The following is a 19597-nucleotide window of genomic DNA, read 5'->3' on the forward strand; positions in this document are numbered from 1 at the left end:
GTGGTGTAGGATTTCAGGCTTCTGTACCTCCTGCCCAATGGTAGCTGCAAAAAGCTGGCTTGGCCCGGATGGTGAAGAGCTTTGATGATGGATGTTGTCTTCTCGAGGCGGCGCTTTCTGTACGTACTAGCGATGGTGGGGAGGGATGTGCCCGTGATGTATTGGGCAGAGTCCACTACCCTTTGCAGCTTCTTACATTCCTGCACATTCAAATTGCCGTACCAGACCATGATGTAACCAGTTAGGATACTTTCAGTAGTACATCGGTTGAGGGTTGTTGGTGTTCCCTGATACAGGTGATACAGGTGAATAGGGTAGTGAAGAAGACAAAACGCATGCTTGCTTTCATACACTGAGGCGTTGAGTATAAGCGTTGGGATATCATGCTGTAGCTGTACAAAGCATTAGTTAGGCTGCATTTGGAGTATTGCGTGCAGTTCTAGTCACCACACAACAGAAAGGATGTGGTAGCATTAGAAAGAATGCCGAAGACATTCACCAGGATGTTGCCTGGAATGGAGGGCTTCGATTTCGAGAAAAGATTGGATAAGCTCAGTTTATTCTCACTTGAGCAAAGGACGCTTGGGGGTAACTTTATAGATGTTTTTGAGATTATGAGGGACATAGATAAGGTAGGTGGTCAGAGTCATTTTCCAAGGGTGGGGGAGTCTAAAACTAAAGGGCATAGGTTTAAGGTGAGAGGGGATAAATTTAAAGGAGATCTGAGGGACAAATTGTTACGCAGAAGGCGGTGGTTAAATGGAATGAGCTGCCACAGGAGGTGGTAGAGGCAGATACAATTGCAATATTTAAATGGCATTTGGAAAGATACTTAGATAGGAAAGGAGTAGAGGGACATGGGCCTGAAACAGGCAACTGGGATTGGTGTAGATAGGCATCATGGTTGACATGGATGAGTTTGGCTGAAGGGCCAGTTTCTGTGACGTACAGCTCTATCACTCTAAGGCAGAACACTCATATTCTTCTACAAACATATTATTTAATTCACTATTGTGAAAACCGACAGGAACAATTTCAAAAGATTAAGTGAATATTAGAATATATATTCTTGATGTATTTTAAGAGAGTTAATAATTCACCAACATAAAAATCTTAATCTCTGTGCCTTTAATTATCTCCTATACCTCACTGTAGTGGGATCTAGTTTGTGACCATAACTGGAAAGGACCATTTACCACATCAGTATTTTTCTTTGGAGTGCTGTTTGGCTCAATAATCTCTGGACAACTTTCAGACAGGTACGGGATGCAATAAACAAAACATGGTAAAATCCATTTTGCATTTGTTAACGTTTAATCGTTTGTACTTTCTGGAGATATCACTTATTGTCACCACAGTGGAAGAATTAATGTTCTGCAAGACTGTGTCTTGGCTTATTAAAAAAAAGGCAGATTATTTGAACACAGACAAGTAAACAAATTGGAGGAAGAACAAACAAGAAGTTTACTGTATAATATAATTCAACATCTTTTCCACAGGGTCGGGGAATCCAAAACCAGAGGGCATAGGTTTAGGGTGAAAGGGGAAAGATTTAAAAGGGATCTGAGGGGCAACTTTTTCATGCAAAGGGTGGTGAGTATATGGAATGAGCTGCTAGAAGAAGTGGTTGAGGCAGGTACAATGGTATCACTTAAGAAGCACTTGGATAGGTACATGGGATGGGGGGGGGGGGGGGGGGGGTGCGGGTTGGGATATGGGTTGAACACAGGAAATTGGGACCAGCTAGGTGGACAATCTGGTTGGCATGTACTTGTTGGGCCGAAGGGCCTGTATTCGTGCTGTATTGCTCTATGACTCTATATTTCCATAGGAGATAATTTATAAAAGGCATTCAATATGAAACTGGATGTTAGAAACATGGAAACACAGGAAATAGCAGCAGGAGTAGACCATTAGGCCTGCTCCACCATTCATCATGGCTAATCATCCATTTCAGTACCCTATTCCTGCTCTCTTTATCCCTATAGCATTAAGAAATATATCATAGGATCACAGCATTGTACAGCACAGATAGGGGCCCTTTTTTGTACATCCACACTAATCCCATTTGCCCACATTAGATCCACATTTACTGGAAAGGAGGAGGATGAGAGGAGACATGATAGAGGTATATAAAATATTGAGAGGAATAGATAGAGTACACAGTCAGTGCTTCTTTCCCAGGGCACCAATGCTCAAGACGAGAGGGCATGGCTTTAAGGTTATGGGTGGGAGGTTCAGGGGAGATGTCAGGGGAGGTTTTTCACCCAGAGAGTGGTTGGTGCATGGAATGCACTGCCTGGGGTGGTGGTGGAGGCAGATGCATTGGACAGGTTCAAGAGCTTGTTGGATAGGCACATGGAGGAGTGTGGGATGGGGGGATATGCGGGAGGAAGGGGTTAGGTAGTGTGAGGGTGGTTTGATGGACGGCACAACATGGTGGGCCGAAGGGCCTGTTTTGTGCTGTATGGTTCTATGGTTCTATGGTTATATCCTTATATGTCTTGCCTATTCAAGTGCTGGTCTAAATGTCTCTTAAATGTAGTGATTCCGTCTGACTCCACCACCTCCTCTCGCAGCTAATTCCAGATGTCAACCATGCTGTGTGTAAAACAAAATCGTTCCCTTCAAATCCCCTTTAAAGTTCCTTCCTCTCACCTTGTGCTCTCTTGTTTTTGATACCCCCTACCACGGGAAAAAGATTCTGATGATCTACCCTATGTGTTGCTTCTTATGATGCTATATAATTCTATTAGGTCGCCCTTCAGCCTCCTTCGCTCCGGGGAAACAAGCCCAACCCATCCAACCTCTCTCCATAAGTCATCCAATCCAGGCAACATCCTGGTGAACCTCTTCCGCACCCTATCTAGTGCAACCACATCCTTTCTATAGTGTGCTGACCAGAACTGCACACAATACTCCAAGTGGGACCTAACCAAAGTTTTATACAGCTACAACGTAACATCCCAATTTTTATATTCTATGCCCCAAACTATGAAGGCAGACATACAGTATCTAACCACTTCTTGAATATATTTAATAACGTAGCCTCCCCTGTCTTCTATGGTAGACTATTTCTTGGGTTCACTGTGCTGTACATGAAGTTTCTCCTGATCTCAGTTCCAAATGACATAGTTTATATCCTGAGGCTGGGACTCCTGGTTCTAAACTCCCCACCCATTTGAATATTCCCCCCAGTCTATTGTAGCTACTTCTGGTAGAAGTTTATTGGTTTCTGTAAAATCCCCTTCTCATTTTTCTAAAATCCCATGAACATAGGACCAATTGAACCAATCTCTCCTCATGCATTGGTCTTGCAATCCCAGGAATCAGTCCAGTAAACCTTTGTTGCTCTCAGTCCTTGGCAAGATCGGCCTTCATAAGGAGATTAAGACTGTACACAAAACCTCAAATGGGTTCTCGACAAGCTCCTGTATAGAGGAAGCAAGTTTTTGTACTTACATTTGTCTTTCCATCAAAATCATAAATGTAAATTGGGAATAGCTGAGGATCTAATACTGATCACTCTGGCATTCCATTGGTAACAGTCTGCCAGCTGAACTCATCCTTTCCACTGAATGTTACCTTAACTTCAAAAGCATCATAGTTCTAGGGAAAGAAATCAACTGGACAATATATTGTAAACACAGTCATAGTATCCAACTGTTTATTAAATGTTTCTGGGGTTTATAACCTCCACAATACTATCAAAGTACTTTCCAATGATATAGGTACCTCACTTAATGCACAGGCTACATTCCCAGGGATGAGTGCACTAATGGAGTCAGTGACACAAGGAGCCAGACGGCCTGGATCCTACGGTCTCCTTCATCTCCTTTTGGAAGTGATAACTCCCACCTTCTGTGTTTGGCTGCACAGCTCTCCCCAGCAACCTTTGTTGAGTTTGTTACCATAGAAAAATCTTCAGGCGGGGAGAACTGTGCAAGTAAACAATGAGAGGGGAGATAGCAGTTTCCACTACATCCAACAGGAGATAATGAGAGAAACCAAAGGATCCGGGCAGTCTGTCAACACTTGGAGCAGGTGCTGCACATCCCCAGTGATGGCCCGCACTCATTGTACTGGCTAGTGTGTACAATAACACTGAGACGCACCACCATTTGCCCCACACCAGCCTTGTGTGCAGCCTCTTCACACTGATCAGTGGATGTTCAGTGATGATGGGCTGCCAACAGAGGGCACCCTAGTTTCCAACACCACCGCACGTAGCAGTGGGGAGTGCAGGAGGTTGTAGCAGGATCCTGGTACGGCACAGCACATAGTCCGGGTGGATGTCTACTTTAAAGTATAGGGCCTATATAGCTGGGAGTGTTTGGACTGGAGGACCAGGAGCACTGTAATGAATCAGTGCTCGTTGAAGTACCAGTGGACCAATCACTTTAAACATTAAACAAAATCAGACTGTTTTGTATATAATACAATGTAATTTTGCAACAAGATCGAATGAAGTAAAATTTGTGTGGATATGATTTTTCAGATTGAATGTAGATTTGAATTTTTAAAAAATGCATTTTTGTACTGTTTAGGATCGAAATGCAGTTACCAAGTGAGACTTGTCAGCTTTTTAATACCAGGATAACTGTAATATCTCAGTGTAGAATGTCATGGAATCATAAAAAATCTACAGCACTGAGGGATGTGATTTGGCCCATCTGCATCTGTGTGTGTCAAAACAGATTTGCTCGACTTAAGCCCATCTTCTATGTTTGTCCCCTCTTTCAGGCAGTGAGATCCAAACAGCCCACCACCCTCTGGGTGAAAATATTTTTCCTCATTACACCCCTCATTCTTCTATGAATTAATTTCAATCTATGCCTTGTTTTTGATCTCTTGGCCAATGGAAAAAAGTCCTACTGATTTAGTCTATCTTGGCTCCTCGTAATTCTATACACCTCAATTAAAGTTTTCCGTCAATGTCCTCGGTTCCAAAGAAAACATCCTAGCTTATCCAATCTTTCCTCATAGCTACTTTACTGGCAACATCATCAAAAATCTCCTCTGCGCCATCTCTGAATAGACTGGGTTTGTTTTCCTTATAGTAGAGGTGTCTAAAACTAAAGGATTTAGGCTTAGCATGAGGGGTAAGAAAATTAGAGGGGATCTGAGGAAGAACCTTTTCACCCAGAGCATGGTTGGAATCTGGAACTAACTGCCTCAGTGGATGGTGGAGGCAAGTATTCTCACAACATTGAAGAAGGATCTAGGTGAGCATTTGAATCACCAGGGTGTAGAATGCTACAGACCAAGCAAGTTATTTTTTCTACTATCTACAGTCTAAGATTTAGGTTAAAAGGCACTTAGACAGGCACATGAACATGCAGGGGATGAAGTGATATGGATCAGGTGCAGGCAGATGGGATAAGTTTATTTGGCATCATGGCTGGTGCAGATATCATGGGCCGAAGGGCCTGTTCCTGTGCTGTACTGTTCCATGTTCTATGTAAGATATGTTAAACATAAGGTCTCATGGCATGAAACTAAACAAAATATACACATAAATTATGAGAGAAAGGTTGCAGCCTTAGTGTCTGAAATGAAGTTTATGTTTGTTGTTTAAAGGTATGGGAGAAGAACTGTTCTCTTTGGAGCTATAGCCATGCGGTCAATCTCAAGCCTCCTTCAACTGGCCTCTCAGAGTTGGGAAATGTTCTGCATACTGTACTTTTTTGTTGGCCTTGGAGATATCTCAAGTTACATAACCACCTTTGTACTCGGTAAGAAAGTATTTTCCCAGCATATACTGCGAAGATAATAAAAACAGGAAATGCTGTAAGCACTCAGCAGGTTAGCCAGTGTCTGGGAAGAGGGAAACAATATGAACCTTACTGACCAATCTCCTTTCAGAGAGCCATACGTCACAGAAACAGGCCCCTTGGCCCACCACGTCTATGCTAACTGCTGTGTACCTATCTATACCAATACCATTTACCAATGCAACATTCTACACCTTGGTGATTCAAGTGCTTGTGTAGATTTTGTGAGGGAAAGCACCCAGTCAGGCTGTGCTTTCCAGATTCCAACCATGCTCTGGTTTGCTCATTTGGATGATGGAATAAATGGTTGTGTGGCTAAGTTTGCGGATGACACCAAGATAAGTGGAGGAGTAGGGAGCATAGAGGAAATAGAAAGAATGCAGAGGGACCTAGACAATTTAGGAGAATGGGCAAGGAAATGGCAGATGAGATTTAATGTTGAGAAATGTGCAGTTGTACACTTTGGAAGCAGAAATAAGCGGGTAGATTATTATCTAGAAGGAGAGAAGATTGATAGTGCGGTAGTACAAAGGGACTTGGGGGTACTCATACAAGATACCTTAAAAGTTAACCACCAGGTTGGATCGGTGGTTAAGAAAGCGAATGCTATGTTGGCATTCATCTCGAGAGGTATAGTGTATAAAAGTAAGGAAGTGTTGATGAGGCTCTACGGGGCGCTAGTGAGGCCTCATTTGGAATACTGTGCGCAGTTTTGGGCCCCACATCTTAGGAAGGATGTGCTGACGTTGGAGAGGGTTCAGAGGAGATTTACGAGAATGATTCCGGGAATGAAAGGGCTTAAGTATGATGAGCGTTTGTCGGCTCTTGGACTGTACTCGCTGGAGTACAGAAGGATGAGAGGGGACCTCGTAGCGACATTTAAAATGTTGACAGGTAAGGATAGAGTAGATGTGGCTAGGCTGTTTCCCTTGGTGGGCGTGTCCAGGACCAGAGGGCACAATCTTAGAATTAGAGGGTACAGTTTCAAGACAGAGATGAGGAGAAATTTCTTTACCCAGAGGGTGGTGAAATTGTGGAACTCCTTGCCACGCACAGCAGTGGAGGCCAGATCAGTGGGGGTATTCAAGGAGGAGATAGACAGATATCTAAATAGTCAGGGTATCAAGGGATATGGGGATAAGGCTGGAAAATGGGATTAGAATAGTTTTTTTTTCTTTTTTCTTTTTCTTTTCTTTTCTTTTCTTCTTTTTTTCCCACCCCATTTCTTTTTCCCACCCCATTTCTTTTTCCCTTTTCCTTGGAGCAGACTCGATGGGCCGAATGGCCTGCTTCTGCTCCCTTGTCTTGTGATCTTGTGATCATCCCTGTAATGTGCCCTTTTCTTAGAGTTACAGCCATATATTTGCTGAGTACACAGGATACAGTCCCAAGTGAGTGCTACGTTACAAGTACAAAGTAGTATATCCATTGCTAACAACATAGATTGCATAATAATATAACATCTACAATAACATAACATTTACAATAATATAAAATGACGTGAAATGTTACCAATTAAATAATTGTAGGTACTATCATGTGTGTTCCAGCTGACCCTGGGCTAGACATTTCCATGGATTTACTTTGCTGCAGTAAGTTGGCCAGAAGTGCAGTGGGAGTCCTGTTCTTGCTAAACATCATTAGTCTAGCATGCAACTACTTCAAACTTGCCAAATGGCTAGCTACAATTTTTAGTTACTATAAAGAACATAATTTTCATTGCATTTTAGCAGAAGAAGCTGAATTTGTAAGAAAAGCATCAAGATGAAAGCTTAACTCGGTTTCTTTCCCGGCTGTTTATATTTAGCCAACTCAATATGAATACTTACAAGATTTTCTGAATTACTTACTGCACTTGAGCTCATAACATGGCCAACTGCTCTGTACAATAAGCTCATCTGATTAAATTTCAGTTGAGGTCTTATCTACTTGTCATAAGGCTGATTGAAGAAGAATATGGTTCTCCCTGTAACCTGGCTGTTACAGGTACTCAAATAATCAAAACACCCAATTAATGAATGGTGCCTTCATCTCTTGTTTGTGGACTGACATCAAATGGTTTCTCCATTTTGTCCACAGAACAGTATTTACAACCAGAAAAATTATGTGAAGTGTTCTTGGTTGTTTCAAGGATGTGATATATAGAAAACAAAATATGGTATTTTATTGTTTATTTATAGTTCCTTTGACCATTGATTTTAATTTAGAAGTTCAATCTTGCATAGAAAATATAAAATTTTCTGTGATGGGTTCGACAATAAATCTCACTCATATCAAGTACCACAATCAAACCCGAAGAAGTACACAATAATTATTCTCAGATAATATTCCTATGAACTGATTTTCTAGCAGACAGGCAGGACTGAAAACAATAACAAACCTGTAAAAACAAATACAAAAGTTATCCAGATATGGGGAAAATTAAACTGCTTTTCAAGACCCAAAGCATCACCTCTTAATTGTTCTTTTGAAGAAAATGTGAGAATGCTTGTATCCTTCCCTAATAACTTTAACATAAGAATCTAAGAAATAGAAGCAGGGTTAGGCCATTCAGTCCCTCGTGCCTGCTTTCCCATTCATTATGGATTATAGTTGATGTTTTCCCTCAGCACCCTTTTCCTGCACTAACCCCTTTGATTCATTTCCTTAAAAATAGACTCCAACATTTTCCTATTATTGATATCAGGTTTCCTAACTACTCCCACTTCTGTTCAGATATATTATTCTTATCGTCTTTTGCTTCATTCCTGATGATAACCAATAAATAAGATCCTCTCCCCAGTTCTGAAAGTAGAAGACTACATACTTGACTTCCAAATTTGAGGCCATCTGCTAAGGCCAGTCTTTATTCTGAAATTTTCAGCAGAAAGAACCAGGCATATTTGCCATACTCACTGTTTGCTTGGTATTTACAATGTTTTTCTTTGTAATCATGAATCAGAGAAGCATTGAAGTTTTCTCCTGTTAGATGCTTCTTATAACCTACCAACCAAGATCTTGGTCATCCAGCTTAATATCTTTATTTCACTCATTTTTCAGGAGATGGACATTACTAGCAAGACATCCTTTCCTTGCCCGTCCCTAATTTCCCTTTGAACTTGCTGGGCCATTTAAGAGTCAACAACACTGTCAGGTTAGAAACGCAATGGCCCAAGTAAGGATAGTAGCTTTCCTCCCCCAAAGGGCATTACTAAACCAGATTTTTTTTAATATAATAATCTAAAGGTTTTGTGGTCATTGTGTTTTTATATATACTTGAGGTTATTAACTGAATTTAAGTTCCACAGCTGCCAGGGTGGGACGGGCAATTAGTTTCCTTAGATTATTATTCTGGTGACTTAATCATAAAGCCACCATCATGACTTAATATCTCATTAGGGGACTTAGGTTAAGACTCTTGTGAAGCACCTGTGATCATTTTATTACATTACAAATATAAAAATACAAGATATTGCTGAGGAAGAAATAGTTTAAAAATGTTTCCTTCATATATTTAAAAAGTCAGAACATAAGAATATAAGAACTCTGAAACTTGATTGAAATACCTGAAAATTGCCTAGAATTTTATCCTGTAAGTAGCCCCATATAATGAATAATCTGAGCAAATAGGTTTCTTTTTAATCACAGTCTAAATCCATCAACCTTGAGTAATCTGATTTTGTTACTCGAAGTCACTCACTGTAAAAAATGTTATATTAGAATACATATCAATTTTAGTAAACAGAAATAAACATCACATTAGAATGATTTAAAATGCGCCTTTTAATGTTCCAGTGCCCTTTCTTGGTTTAATTTCTGGAGCTTCCACATGATCTTGAATTAAGCATGATTAGCACGAGCTCCCAATGGTGACTAACTCACTGTGGGGCCATGCTCAGTTTTGGACAGAGCCTGTTTCTAGCACAATGTTTCCGTGAGCACTTGATTATGGTAAATCCACTTGCATTAAACATATATTGATCTTAAAACATTATGACCTTTGGCACCTGTTATACCAGTTTCAGCTAAGTTGTGCTAAGAGAGCCTGGAGCAGAAACCCCAGGCCAAGGTTATGCTTTGTTGGTTAATTGTGATTTGCTTGTTATTACTTACATGCCTTTCTTATGGAACAGGAATTGAAATCCTTGGCAAGTCTGAGAGGATTGCTTACTCGACACTTGGTATCTGTATATTTTATGCCTTTGGCTACATTCTTCTGCCAATCTTTGCATACTGTATCCGAGATTGGAGGATGCTCCTACTAGCTTTGACTCTGCCAGAAATCCTTTACATCCCTCTATGGTGGTGAGTAAATTTATTATTTATTGATTGTATTTGTAATGGAAATATAATCACAGACAGAGTGCTCCAAGATTTCTTTGATAGCACCTCCCAATCCCTTGGCCTATCACCTAGAAGGATGAGGGCAGCAGGCTCTTGGGACCACCCTCAAATTCAAGTTACTTGGAAATATATTGTCATTCCTTTAGTCTTGCTGGGTCTAAATCTTGGCACCTTCATTACAAGGGCTGAAGAAATGAAATCATTCAAGTAGGTAACTCATCACCATCTTCTCAAGGGCTGAGATGAGCAATAAATAGAGGCCTTGCCAGCAATGTCCACATCCCATGTATGAAAAAAATTATGCCAAGGTATGTCATAGCAACATCATCAATTAAAATTCAACAGAGCCATACAGGAGGATATTAGGACTAGTGAAAAAATGTGTTAGGTCAAAGAGGCAATTTGGGGCTGCCTTTTGGGAAACAGAATAAACTCACCACAAATCATTTCATAAATCTCAACTTAAAGCCCGATGAGTGGTGTTAAGGTAGTTAACTGTGGTAAACTGACAGTTTCATAACTCAGACGCTTTTGTTTAAATTGTAGGTTTATCCCCGAATCCCCCAGATGGCTGCTCACTCAAGGCCGAAAGGAAGAAGCTGAGGCAATATTGAAAGCTGCTGCCAGGAAAAATGGAATCGTACATGTTGGAGCAATATTTGATAACACATATAGTACTATGGTAACTAAGTGTTTTGTTTTATTTGTTGATATTGCTTCATCAGCTTTGTCATTGCCCCATGCTAGTTTGAAAATGGTTATCTTTTTCCATTGTTATGTTTGTCAGAATATTCTTCAATAACTTCAGGAACTTTAGGTTGTTGACCAAGTGCTGCCAAGGCTGAAAAGGACCAAACAAAAGATGAAATAGTCCAAATTACCATAGAGTCATGGAGTTAAGCAGCACAGAAATAGGTCCTGTAGCCCACTGTGTCCATGATGACTATGCATACTGGTCCTGTTTACCAGTACTTGGTCTGTGGCCTTCTATGCATTGGTGATTCAAATGTTGCCTCCACCATCCACTCAGGTAGTATGTTCCAAACTAGGTGAAAATGTTCTTCCTCAGATCCCCTCTAAACCTCCTACCCCTTCTGTGCCCTCTAGTTCAAGATACCTCTGCTATGGGGAAAAGTTTTCTACCATTGACACTTTCTATGCCCCTCATAAATTTGTCAGTTCCCCTTTCAGCGTCCTCCACTCCAAGGAAAACAAAGCCAGGCTATGCAGTCTCTCCTCATAACTGAAATGCTCCACCCCAGGCAACATCCTGGTGAGTGTCCTCTGCACCCTCCCTGCTGCAGTCACAGGCTATGTGATAGCTCCGGTATAATATGATTTGCATGCATGTCTTCCTGGTTCAATTTTATTCCATACATTTTCTCCACAGGACCCCACAGATAGAAATAAGCATTCACAGAATTATTTGGATTTGTTTGCCACATCCAACATAAGGAATGTCACGGTCATCTTGTTATTGATGTGGTGAGTGAAGACTTCATTAGCAGATAAGTTCCATCAGAACTTAATCCTAGAACTGCTGTAGCTTGAAATAACAGTAAACTTACTCTCATGCCATTATTCCTCATTTAATGAAGATTGTTTAACTCTCACAAGAATGCATCATCAGAAATTGTGCACTTCAAAACCAGGCATCCTACCAGTTTGTTAGGAGTGAAGGAAGGAATGTGTTGTTGCCAGAAATTAAGGACATGGAGGGAAATAATATTTGGACCTGAAAGTGGGAAGTCTGGAGAAGGATGGTACAGGTAATTTGGAGGGAGGTAGCTGATTGGGAGAGCCCCATAAGGGTGTCTACTTTTTTTTTGCAAAGGAAAAAGACGTCAACAATCAGCAGGAACAGAATGCCACAAATGGGAATACAGCAAGTGTAGGCTTCATGGGTGGACAAATACACTGAAGAGGCAGTAGAAGTTGGAGAAGTTAGAGAACAGCTGCTAGCTTGGGTTAGTAGTGGGTACCTCTGGGTGGATTAACAGTGAATTCACTGTGGGCATGCAAATGAAAGCTGGGTGAGTTCCTAAGGTAGTTAGCATGTTGGGTAGTTAGGCCATTGGGATTATGTTGCTCATTTACTAGGATCTCCTTGTGGTTGCTTAGTCACCTTCAGGCTCAGACAGGAAATGTCCTAAGATTTTTCTCTGGTGTTTACTACTTCCCAAAGAGTACAAGAGAGTCTGTTGTTGGGTTTAGTGGTTGTGGACATGGATGGTGACATCAGGGTGGAAGAGCCTTGATAAACCAATTGGTCTTTTCCAAATGTTCACATGTTCACAAGTTGATGGAAAGTCAAGGTAAAGCCCCATCAGATCTTGAAACAATTTTGAGGATAAATTAAAAAATTATTAATCATTGATACCTTCATCAATATCTTTCATTTAATGAAATCACTAACTGGTAACTCTGTTCTTGTGTCTAATCATAGATGCTGCCTGACTTGCTGAGTGTTTCCAGCAGTTCCTGTATTCCTCCTTCTCTCCTGTGTCATTTATTGGTTTCCCCTTATTCATTTCATGTACAAACTCATAGATGAAACAAGAGAAATTTTCTCCAGCATTTAAGTTGGATTTAAGTGGGGCTTAACTGAAAGTGTAGTCCGCAGTCTTATACATTCTAGTCCACTTAATGTTCTGGGATGTTTAAAATATTTTATGATTTTGAGAACTGGCTTCAGGAATGGATAAGCACCTCTAGAAAGACTGTACGAATTCTAATGTAGCTCCAGCCAGAGACTATCTCTTTCTCTTTCCTGTGGCATTTACTGGTTCCCTCATTCATTTCATGTACAGGTTGAAAACTTGAAATCTGTTTGCTTGTTCAGTTTCCATGATGCAACACTTTTAATTTTGGAATTTCACCAGCCCTTTTACCTGCTGCTTTTCTGATACACTTATATAGAATGCAACTCTGTCTCTGCCAATGACACATAGAGCAGGATTTTCATTCAGGATGATATCATTCTATGTGAGTAGTCTGGGTGAGCAACAAATTCATATGTCAAGGTCTTGAGAGATTTATCCAAGAACAGGTATTTTATTTTCTTTGCAATTGCAAACTTTTGCTGGGCTTCCAGCTAGAACCCTTGAAATGTCATCTATGTTACATCTCCTGGTCTTGTCAACTAATTAAAGGAAAAAAAAATTATGACTCATGTTGAATTATAAGCCTTCAGAGTTTATTAAACATATTCGTTATATAGGAAATCACAACATTAAACTATACATAATGTAACCATGTGAACAATAAGTTACAAAAATCAGTATTATAGGTCGCTGATACAGAGACTGGTCTCTGCTTTAACTTAATAATCAAATTAATTGCAAAGTGTGACATAAAAACAGTCACATCGGTACAACTGAATGGAAAGTTTAAAATAAGCTGCTGCTCTCAAGCTACCAGAGAATGTTGAACGATACATCTGACCTTGTATGATTGCACTAGTAACTAGACTAATGAGCATTATTGCTATTTAATTGCACTGAAAACAAAGTCAAATGCATGTTGCACATGACTTTATTTGGAAATTGAGCCCTATATTGTGTGCTGCACTCCTCAAGGGTCCAGTCACTAAAGCAATCAGATCAGAGTATAATCTCATTGGAAAATAACATCCATATCATCAGGAGTTCCATCTGCTTGAACTTTTAACTAGATATTCCAAGTTTTGCTGATTTAATTTTTTTCAGCCTGAATGTTTCAGAGATGTCCTTTAATTGGCTTCCATCAAACTGGACCAAAGCTTTCAATGAATAACCTGCCTTCAGCATATAAGTAACCATACTTTAATGAACATGTAAAGGATTATGACCAATATTTATTTCCTTGTAGGCTGATCTGCACCATTGGTTACTATGGATTATCCCTCACTACTCCCAACCTGCATGGAGACCCCTACATCAACTGTTTCATCTCTGCAGCCAGTGAAATCATAGTATATGTGATAGTCTGGCAGCTGATGCGTGGGTCACCTCGACGGATTGTCACTGCTATACTGCTATTATTCAGTGGCTCCATGCTGCTTTTCGTTCAGTTGGTTCCTTCAAGTAAGAATTCAAATATATATTTTTTTAAATGCAGGTGTTGATTTTCTTCAGAGTGCAAGTCCTCGCAACCTATATTATTTCCCCATCTAAATCATTAAGCCATCGTTGCTGCTCTAGATCTAATTCTTTAGCTCCATCTTACTGACCTCTGAGGTTCTCATTGTATCTCTGCAACAACCATCCCAGCTGATCACTGTACCTCTGGAACCAACTCCCCACCTATTTAATGCTTCTGTAACAAACAGCCAAATTGATCCCCATGCGAGCCAAAATAGTTACTTCACCCAGTCCCACACTCCAGTCCTTGGTAACCGCACACCATGCTGGTGGTGCATTAAACAGTCACGATGTAATGGACCCAATAAACATTCTGTGCATGCGTTGCTGCAGTGAAATTTGGTATTGCACAAGGCTCAAGCCAGAACTCAGGTTTTTCCTTTGTGTGCTCCACAGTGCAGCAGTCTGTTTGGGTGTTGGTAGTCTCACTGGGGGTTGTAGTTGTGACTGGGATTTGGTGCCAGTTCTCAACGTGTGGAAATAGCTGGTTTAGTTCAGGTACCATGTCATGGGGGAGAGGAGGGGTGTGTCTGTAGTGGGTTGTAAGGTGAAGGTCACGAGCTTGGAGGTGCGTTGGGGTCACTACCATGTGCAGGGTGGGGGCAGATGTTGGTGGAGTTCAGTGGCCCGGGGGAAAGCTGGGTAAATAATTACTTTAAGCGATGTACCTGAGCAGGGTTTCCAGCACTAAGCAGGGAGCTGCTTAGAGGAGACCCTTTCTCAGAAGCAGGCTTCACAAGGACTTTGAAAGCCAATTTCTGCGTGAGTGGTTTGTGGACCATGCAAGCCACTCATACCGCATTGAACCCAATAGCACATTATTGCATGGCATTACTTATGCCTGGGGTCTTCCACTATTTGTATATCAAATGCAAGGATGATATGGAACAATAACAATGAACTTGCAATCTCACACTTAAAACCTAGATTTTCACCTTTACTTTTTGTATTTCCTTTAAGGCAAGTACATCCTTTCTTAGGAGTGGAATCCAAAACTGCACACAATATTCTAAAACTGAGTAAAATCTGCAGTAAAGTATGATCGTGTCCCATTGTATAATTTCACCGCTTGCTGAATTTGACACAGAATTAGTGATACCTGGGTGGGGAAGGACAGAAATTTACTTCAGTATTTCACCAATAATGAAGAAAATTCTTCTCTATGTTCCTGCTGTTTATTTTTGGTAGTTAATAAAATAAAACAATTGTTGCAAACAGGTCATTTTCAGTGCACACTAAATATTGAATATTTGTATTCTTCAGCTGTGCAATTTGTGATCACTATATTGGTGATGATTGGTAAATCTGGTGTTACCGCAGCCTTCACAATAATCTACGTCTACTCGTCTGAATTGTATCCAACTGTGGTGAGGAGTATGGGTGTTGGGGCATGTTCCACAGTATCCAGAATCAGCAGTATCATCTCCCCATATTTTGGTTACATGGGTAAGTGAGACATTCAGATTTTATGTGTATTTTGCCATTTTAATAGGTAGAGCTCAAAAATAAGGAAGCTGCAATCACTCTGATGGGATTATACTACAGACCCCCCAGTAGCCGTCGGGACATTGAGGAACAGATATGCAGGCAGATTAGGGAAAGGTGCAAAAACAATAGGCTGTTGTCATGGGTAGCTTCAACTTCCCCAATATAGACTGGGACCTCCTTAGTGCAGGAGGTTTAAATGGGGAAGAATATGTTAGATGTATCCAAGAGGGTTTCTTATATAGATGGTCCAACTAGAGGAGGGGCCAAACTGGACCTGGTATTGGGAAATGAGCCTGGCCAAGTGATTGACCTTTCAGTGGGAGAACATTCAGGAAACAGTGATCACAGCTCCATAAATTTTAAGATAGCTGTGAATAAGGAAAAGTATGGACCTTGCAGGAGAGTATTAAATTGGGGCGGGGCAAACTACAAGAGCATTAGGCAGGAACTAGGGAGAGTTAATTGGGAACAGCTGTTATTGGGCAAGTCCAGATCTGACCTGTGGAATGTGTTTAAAGACCAACTGCACAGAGTACAGGACAGGTATGTCCCAGTAAGAAGGAAGGACAAGGATGCCAAGTAAGGGATCCTTGGATTATGAGAGAGGTGTTGAATAATTTAGTCGAGAAGAAAAAGGATATACCCCAGGTTATTGTGAGAGGTAAGAGATTGCAGTGGCCTTGACCAATATCTTCGTGTCCTCTCTAGCTACAGGCAAGGTCCCAGAGGTCTGGCAAGTAGCTAATATTGTTCTGTTGTTTAAGAAGGGAAATATGGATAATCCTGGTAACTATAGACTGGTGAGTCTCACATCAGTAGTAGGGAAACTACTGGAGTGGATTCTTAGGGATAGGATTTATGAACATTTGGAGAGCCATGACTTAATTAGGAACAGTCAGCATGGCTTTGTACAGGACAAGTCATGTCTTACTAACTTGATTGAGTTTTTTGAGGAAGTGATTGATGACGGTAGAGCTGTGGATGTTGTCTACATGGGATTTAGTAAGGTGTTTGACAAGGGCCCATGTGGTAGGCTCATCCAGAAGACTGAGATGCATGCGATCCATGGTGACTTGGCCAGAATTGGCTTGCCCATAGAACACGTGGGCCCTTGTCAAACACCTTACTAAATCCCATGTAGACAACATCCACAGCTCTACCCTCATCAATCACTTCCTCAAAAAACTCAATCAAGTTAGTAAGACATGACTTGTCCTGTACAGAGGGTAGTAGTTGATGTGACTTATTCTGGCTGGAGGTCATTAGTGGTATTCTGCAGGGTTCTGTACTGGAACCTCTGCTGTTTGTTAAATATATAAATAACTTGGATGAACACGTGGGTGGGTTGGTGGGTTAGTAAGTTCGCAGACAATACAAAGATTGTTTTCATTGTGGATGGTATAGAAAAATGCCAAAGGATACAGTGGGATATAGATCAGTTGCAGAATTGGGCAGAGGAATGGCAGATAGAGTTTAATCCAGCCTAGTGTGAGGTGTTGCACTTTGGGAGATCAAATGTAAAGGGTATGACCCTTAACAGTGTTGATGTACAGAGGGATCTTGGGGTCCAAGTCCATAGCTCCCTGAAAGTGGCTGCACAAGTTGATAGGGTAGTAAAGAAGGTGTATGGCATGCTTGCCTTTATTAGTCGAGTCATTGAGTTCAAGAGTCAGGATGTTATGTTGCAACTTTATAAAACTCCGGTTAGCTGTATCTGAAGTATTACATTCAATTCTGATCACCCCATTATAGGAAGGATGTGGAAGCTTTGGAAAGGGTACAGAAGAGGTTTACCAGGATGCTGCCTGGATTAGGGCATGTGCTATGAGGAGAGGTTGGACAAACTTGGGTTGTTTTCTCTGGAGCGGAGGAGGCTGAAGGGAGCTCTGATAGAGATTGATAAGATTATGAGTGGCATAGACAGAGTAGACAGCTGCTATCTTTTTCCCATGGTTGAAGTGTCTAATATTAGAGGGCATGCATTTAAGGTGAGAGAGGGATGAGTTCACAGGAGATGAGCGGGGCAAGTTTTTTACACAGAGAGTGATGGGTACCTGGAATATGCTGCCTGGGGTAGTGGTAGAGGCAAATACGATAGAGGTGTTTAAGAGGCTCTTAGATAGGCACATGAATATGCAGAGAATGGAAGGATATGGACGTGTAGGCAGAAGGGACTAGTTTACTAGACTTTTATTTCATAGTTTAATTAGTTCAGCACAACATCGAGGGCCAAAGGACCTGTTCCTGTGCTGTACTGTTCTATGTTAATAATTATTTCCATTAAGCAATATTGCTCTTTTAAGTTTGAGATCAACTTATGAATCAAAACATAAGGGATTTAACACGTTAAGGGGAAGATGTGAAGGTATATGAGAGAGAAAGGAATAGAAGGATGTGCTGACAGACGAAGATTATGTAAACTGGAAGGTAGTATGTGTGCAACATATACACTAGCACAGACCAGTTGGGCTGAATGGCCTGTTTCTATGCATTAAAACTGTGTAACTACAGAGACTGTATTATGGCCTAGAAAGGAATGAAAAGCCAATGAAGCAAGCAAGCATGAAAAAAGGAAGTGATATTTATTCCATCAAGTCCTTTACTTCCACAGACCACATCCATGTTGGACAAATCCCATTTCTAAACCAATTATTAGTCAGTATAGAATTGATTGTTTTGCTTGGCATCTGCTTCACCCACACAGTATATCAAGGGTGATAAACCAACGGGTTTGATTTTCTGAAGAGTGACAATTTTACTGTGTTTCCCACCGGGCATATAGCTCACTGCTCTAAAGTTTTGTTCAGTCATTAATTCTGTTTGAGGCCTCTCAGTGAATACCTCAAGTGTAATACAATTTTAGTGCTATTTTTAGTAAAAAGATTGCAAAACACCTCCAAAGTCAGCAAATGATCTGACTCTGGTAGAAACATTGAAGTATTTCTTTGAGAAGGCAGCCTTTTGAAAGCATAAGAAACAGGAAGCAGAAGTAGGCCATTCAACCCTTCATGCTTGCTCCGTGGCTGATTTGTTCATGACCTCAACTTAATTACCCTGCCCAATCACCATAATCCCCAATTCTTCTTGGTTTGTCATTACATATAACATAGTAAGAAATAAAGATATGTAATGATGTAGAACCTCTCCCAACTTCAGAGTATCCTGTGATTTGTATCCAGGTGATCGTTTGAAGCAATGTCACTTTTGTACTATTGGAAATACAGTAGCCAATTTGGAATCAGTAAACTCCCATAAACAAAAATGTAATAATAGTCAGCTTTAATTATATTAATTGAGAGGTAAACATTGTCCTGGGCAACTCATGACTCATCTGCTGTGGTATCTACCCAAGAGATTACATAGACTTGGCTCAATGTCTCATCAAATAGATTTGCACTGGAGTGTCAGTCTAGATTGCTATGTCCAGTCTCAGGTGTGAATCTAAAATTAGCAGTCATTTAACTCAGATACCATAGTTACGATGAGATGGACTATGATCTCACGATCTACCTTGTTGTGACCTTGCACCTTATTGCACTGCACTTTCTCTGTAGCTGTGACACTTTACTCTGTACTGTTATTGTTTTTACCTGTACTACATCAATGCACTCTGTACTAACCCAATGTGACTGCACTGTGTAATGAATTGACCTGTACGATCGGTATGCAAGACACGTTTTTCACTGTACCTTGGTACAAGTGACAATAATAAACCAATACCAATACCACCCACAGACATAAAAACATAAGAGCAGGAATGGACAGTTTGGCCCCTCATTCAATATGACCATAGCTGACCAGGCCTCAACTCCTCTACTGTGCAAGTTACACAAAGTCCTGAATTCCATGGTCTTTCAAAAATATTTCTACTTCCTCTTTTAATACCTCCAA

At 40.8% G+C, this 19597-nt stretch overlaps 1 protein-coding gene across 1 annotated transcript in view; it reads left to right on the forward strand.

Annotated features, from left to right (window-relative positions):
- Positions 1 to 19597, forward strand: part of LOC127572509 (solute carrier family 22 member 5-like) — a 43421-nt gene that overhangs the window by 12030 nt on the left and 11794 nt on the right. The window contains exons 2-8 of the mRNA XM_052019868.1: positions 1156 to 1259; positions 5581 to 5735; positions 9887 to 10058; positions 10644 to 10779; positions 11488 to 11582; positions 13947 to 14161; positions 15482 to 15664. Of these exons, the coding sequence (XP_051875828.1) occupies positions 1156 to 1259; positions 5581 to 5735; positions 9887 to 10058; positions 10644 to 10779; positions 11488 to 11582; positions 13947 to 14161; positions 15482 to 15664 (1060 nt within the window). The remainder of the gene's footprint in view (positions 1 to 1155; positions 1260 to 5580; positions 5736 to 9886; positions 10059 to 10643; positions 10780 to 11487; positions 11583 to 13946; positions 14162 to 15481; positions 15665 to 19597) is intronic.

Source organism: Pristis pectinata, chromosome 7, assembly GCF_009764475.1.
Source record: "Pristis pectinata isolate sPriPec2 chromosome 7, sPriPec2.1.pri, whole genome shotgun sequence".
In the NCBI taxonomy this organism is placed as follows: domain Eukaryota; kingdom Metazoa; phylum Chordata; class Chondrichthyes; order Rhinopristiformes; family Pristidae; genus Pristis; species Pristis pectinata.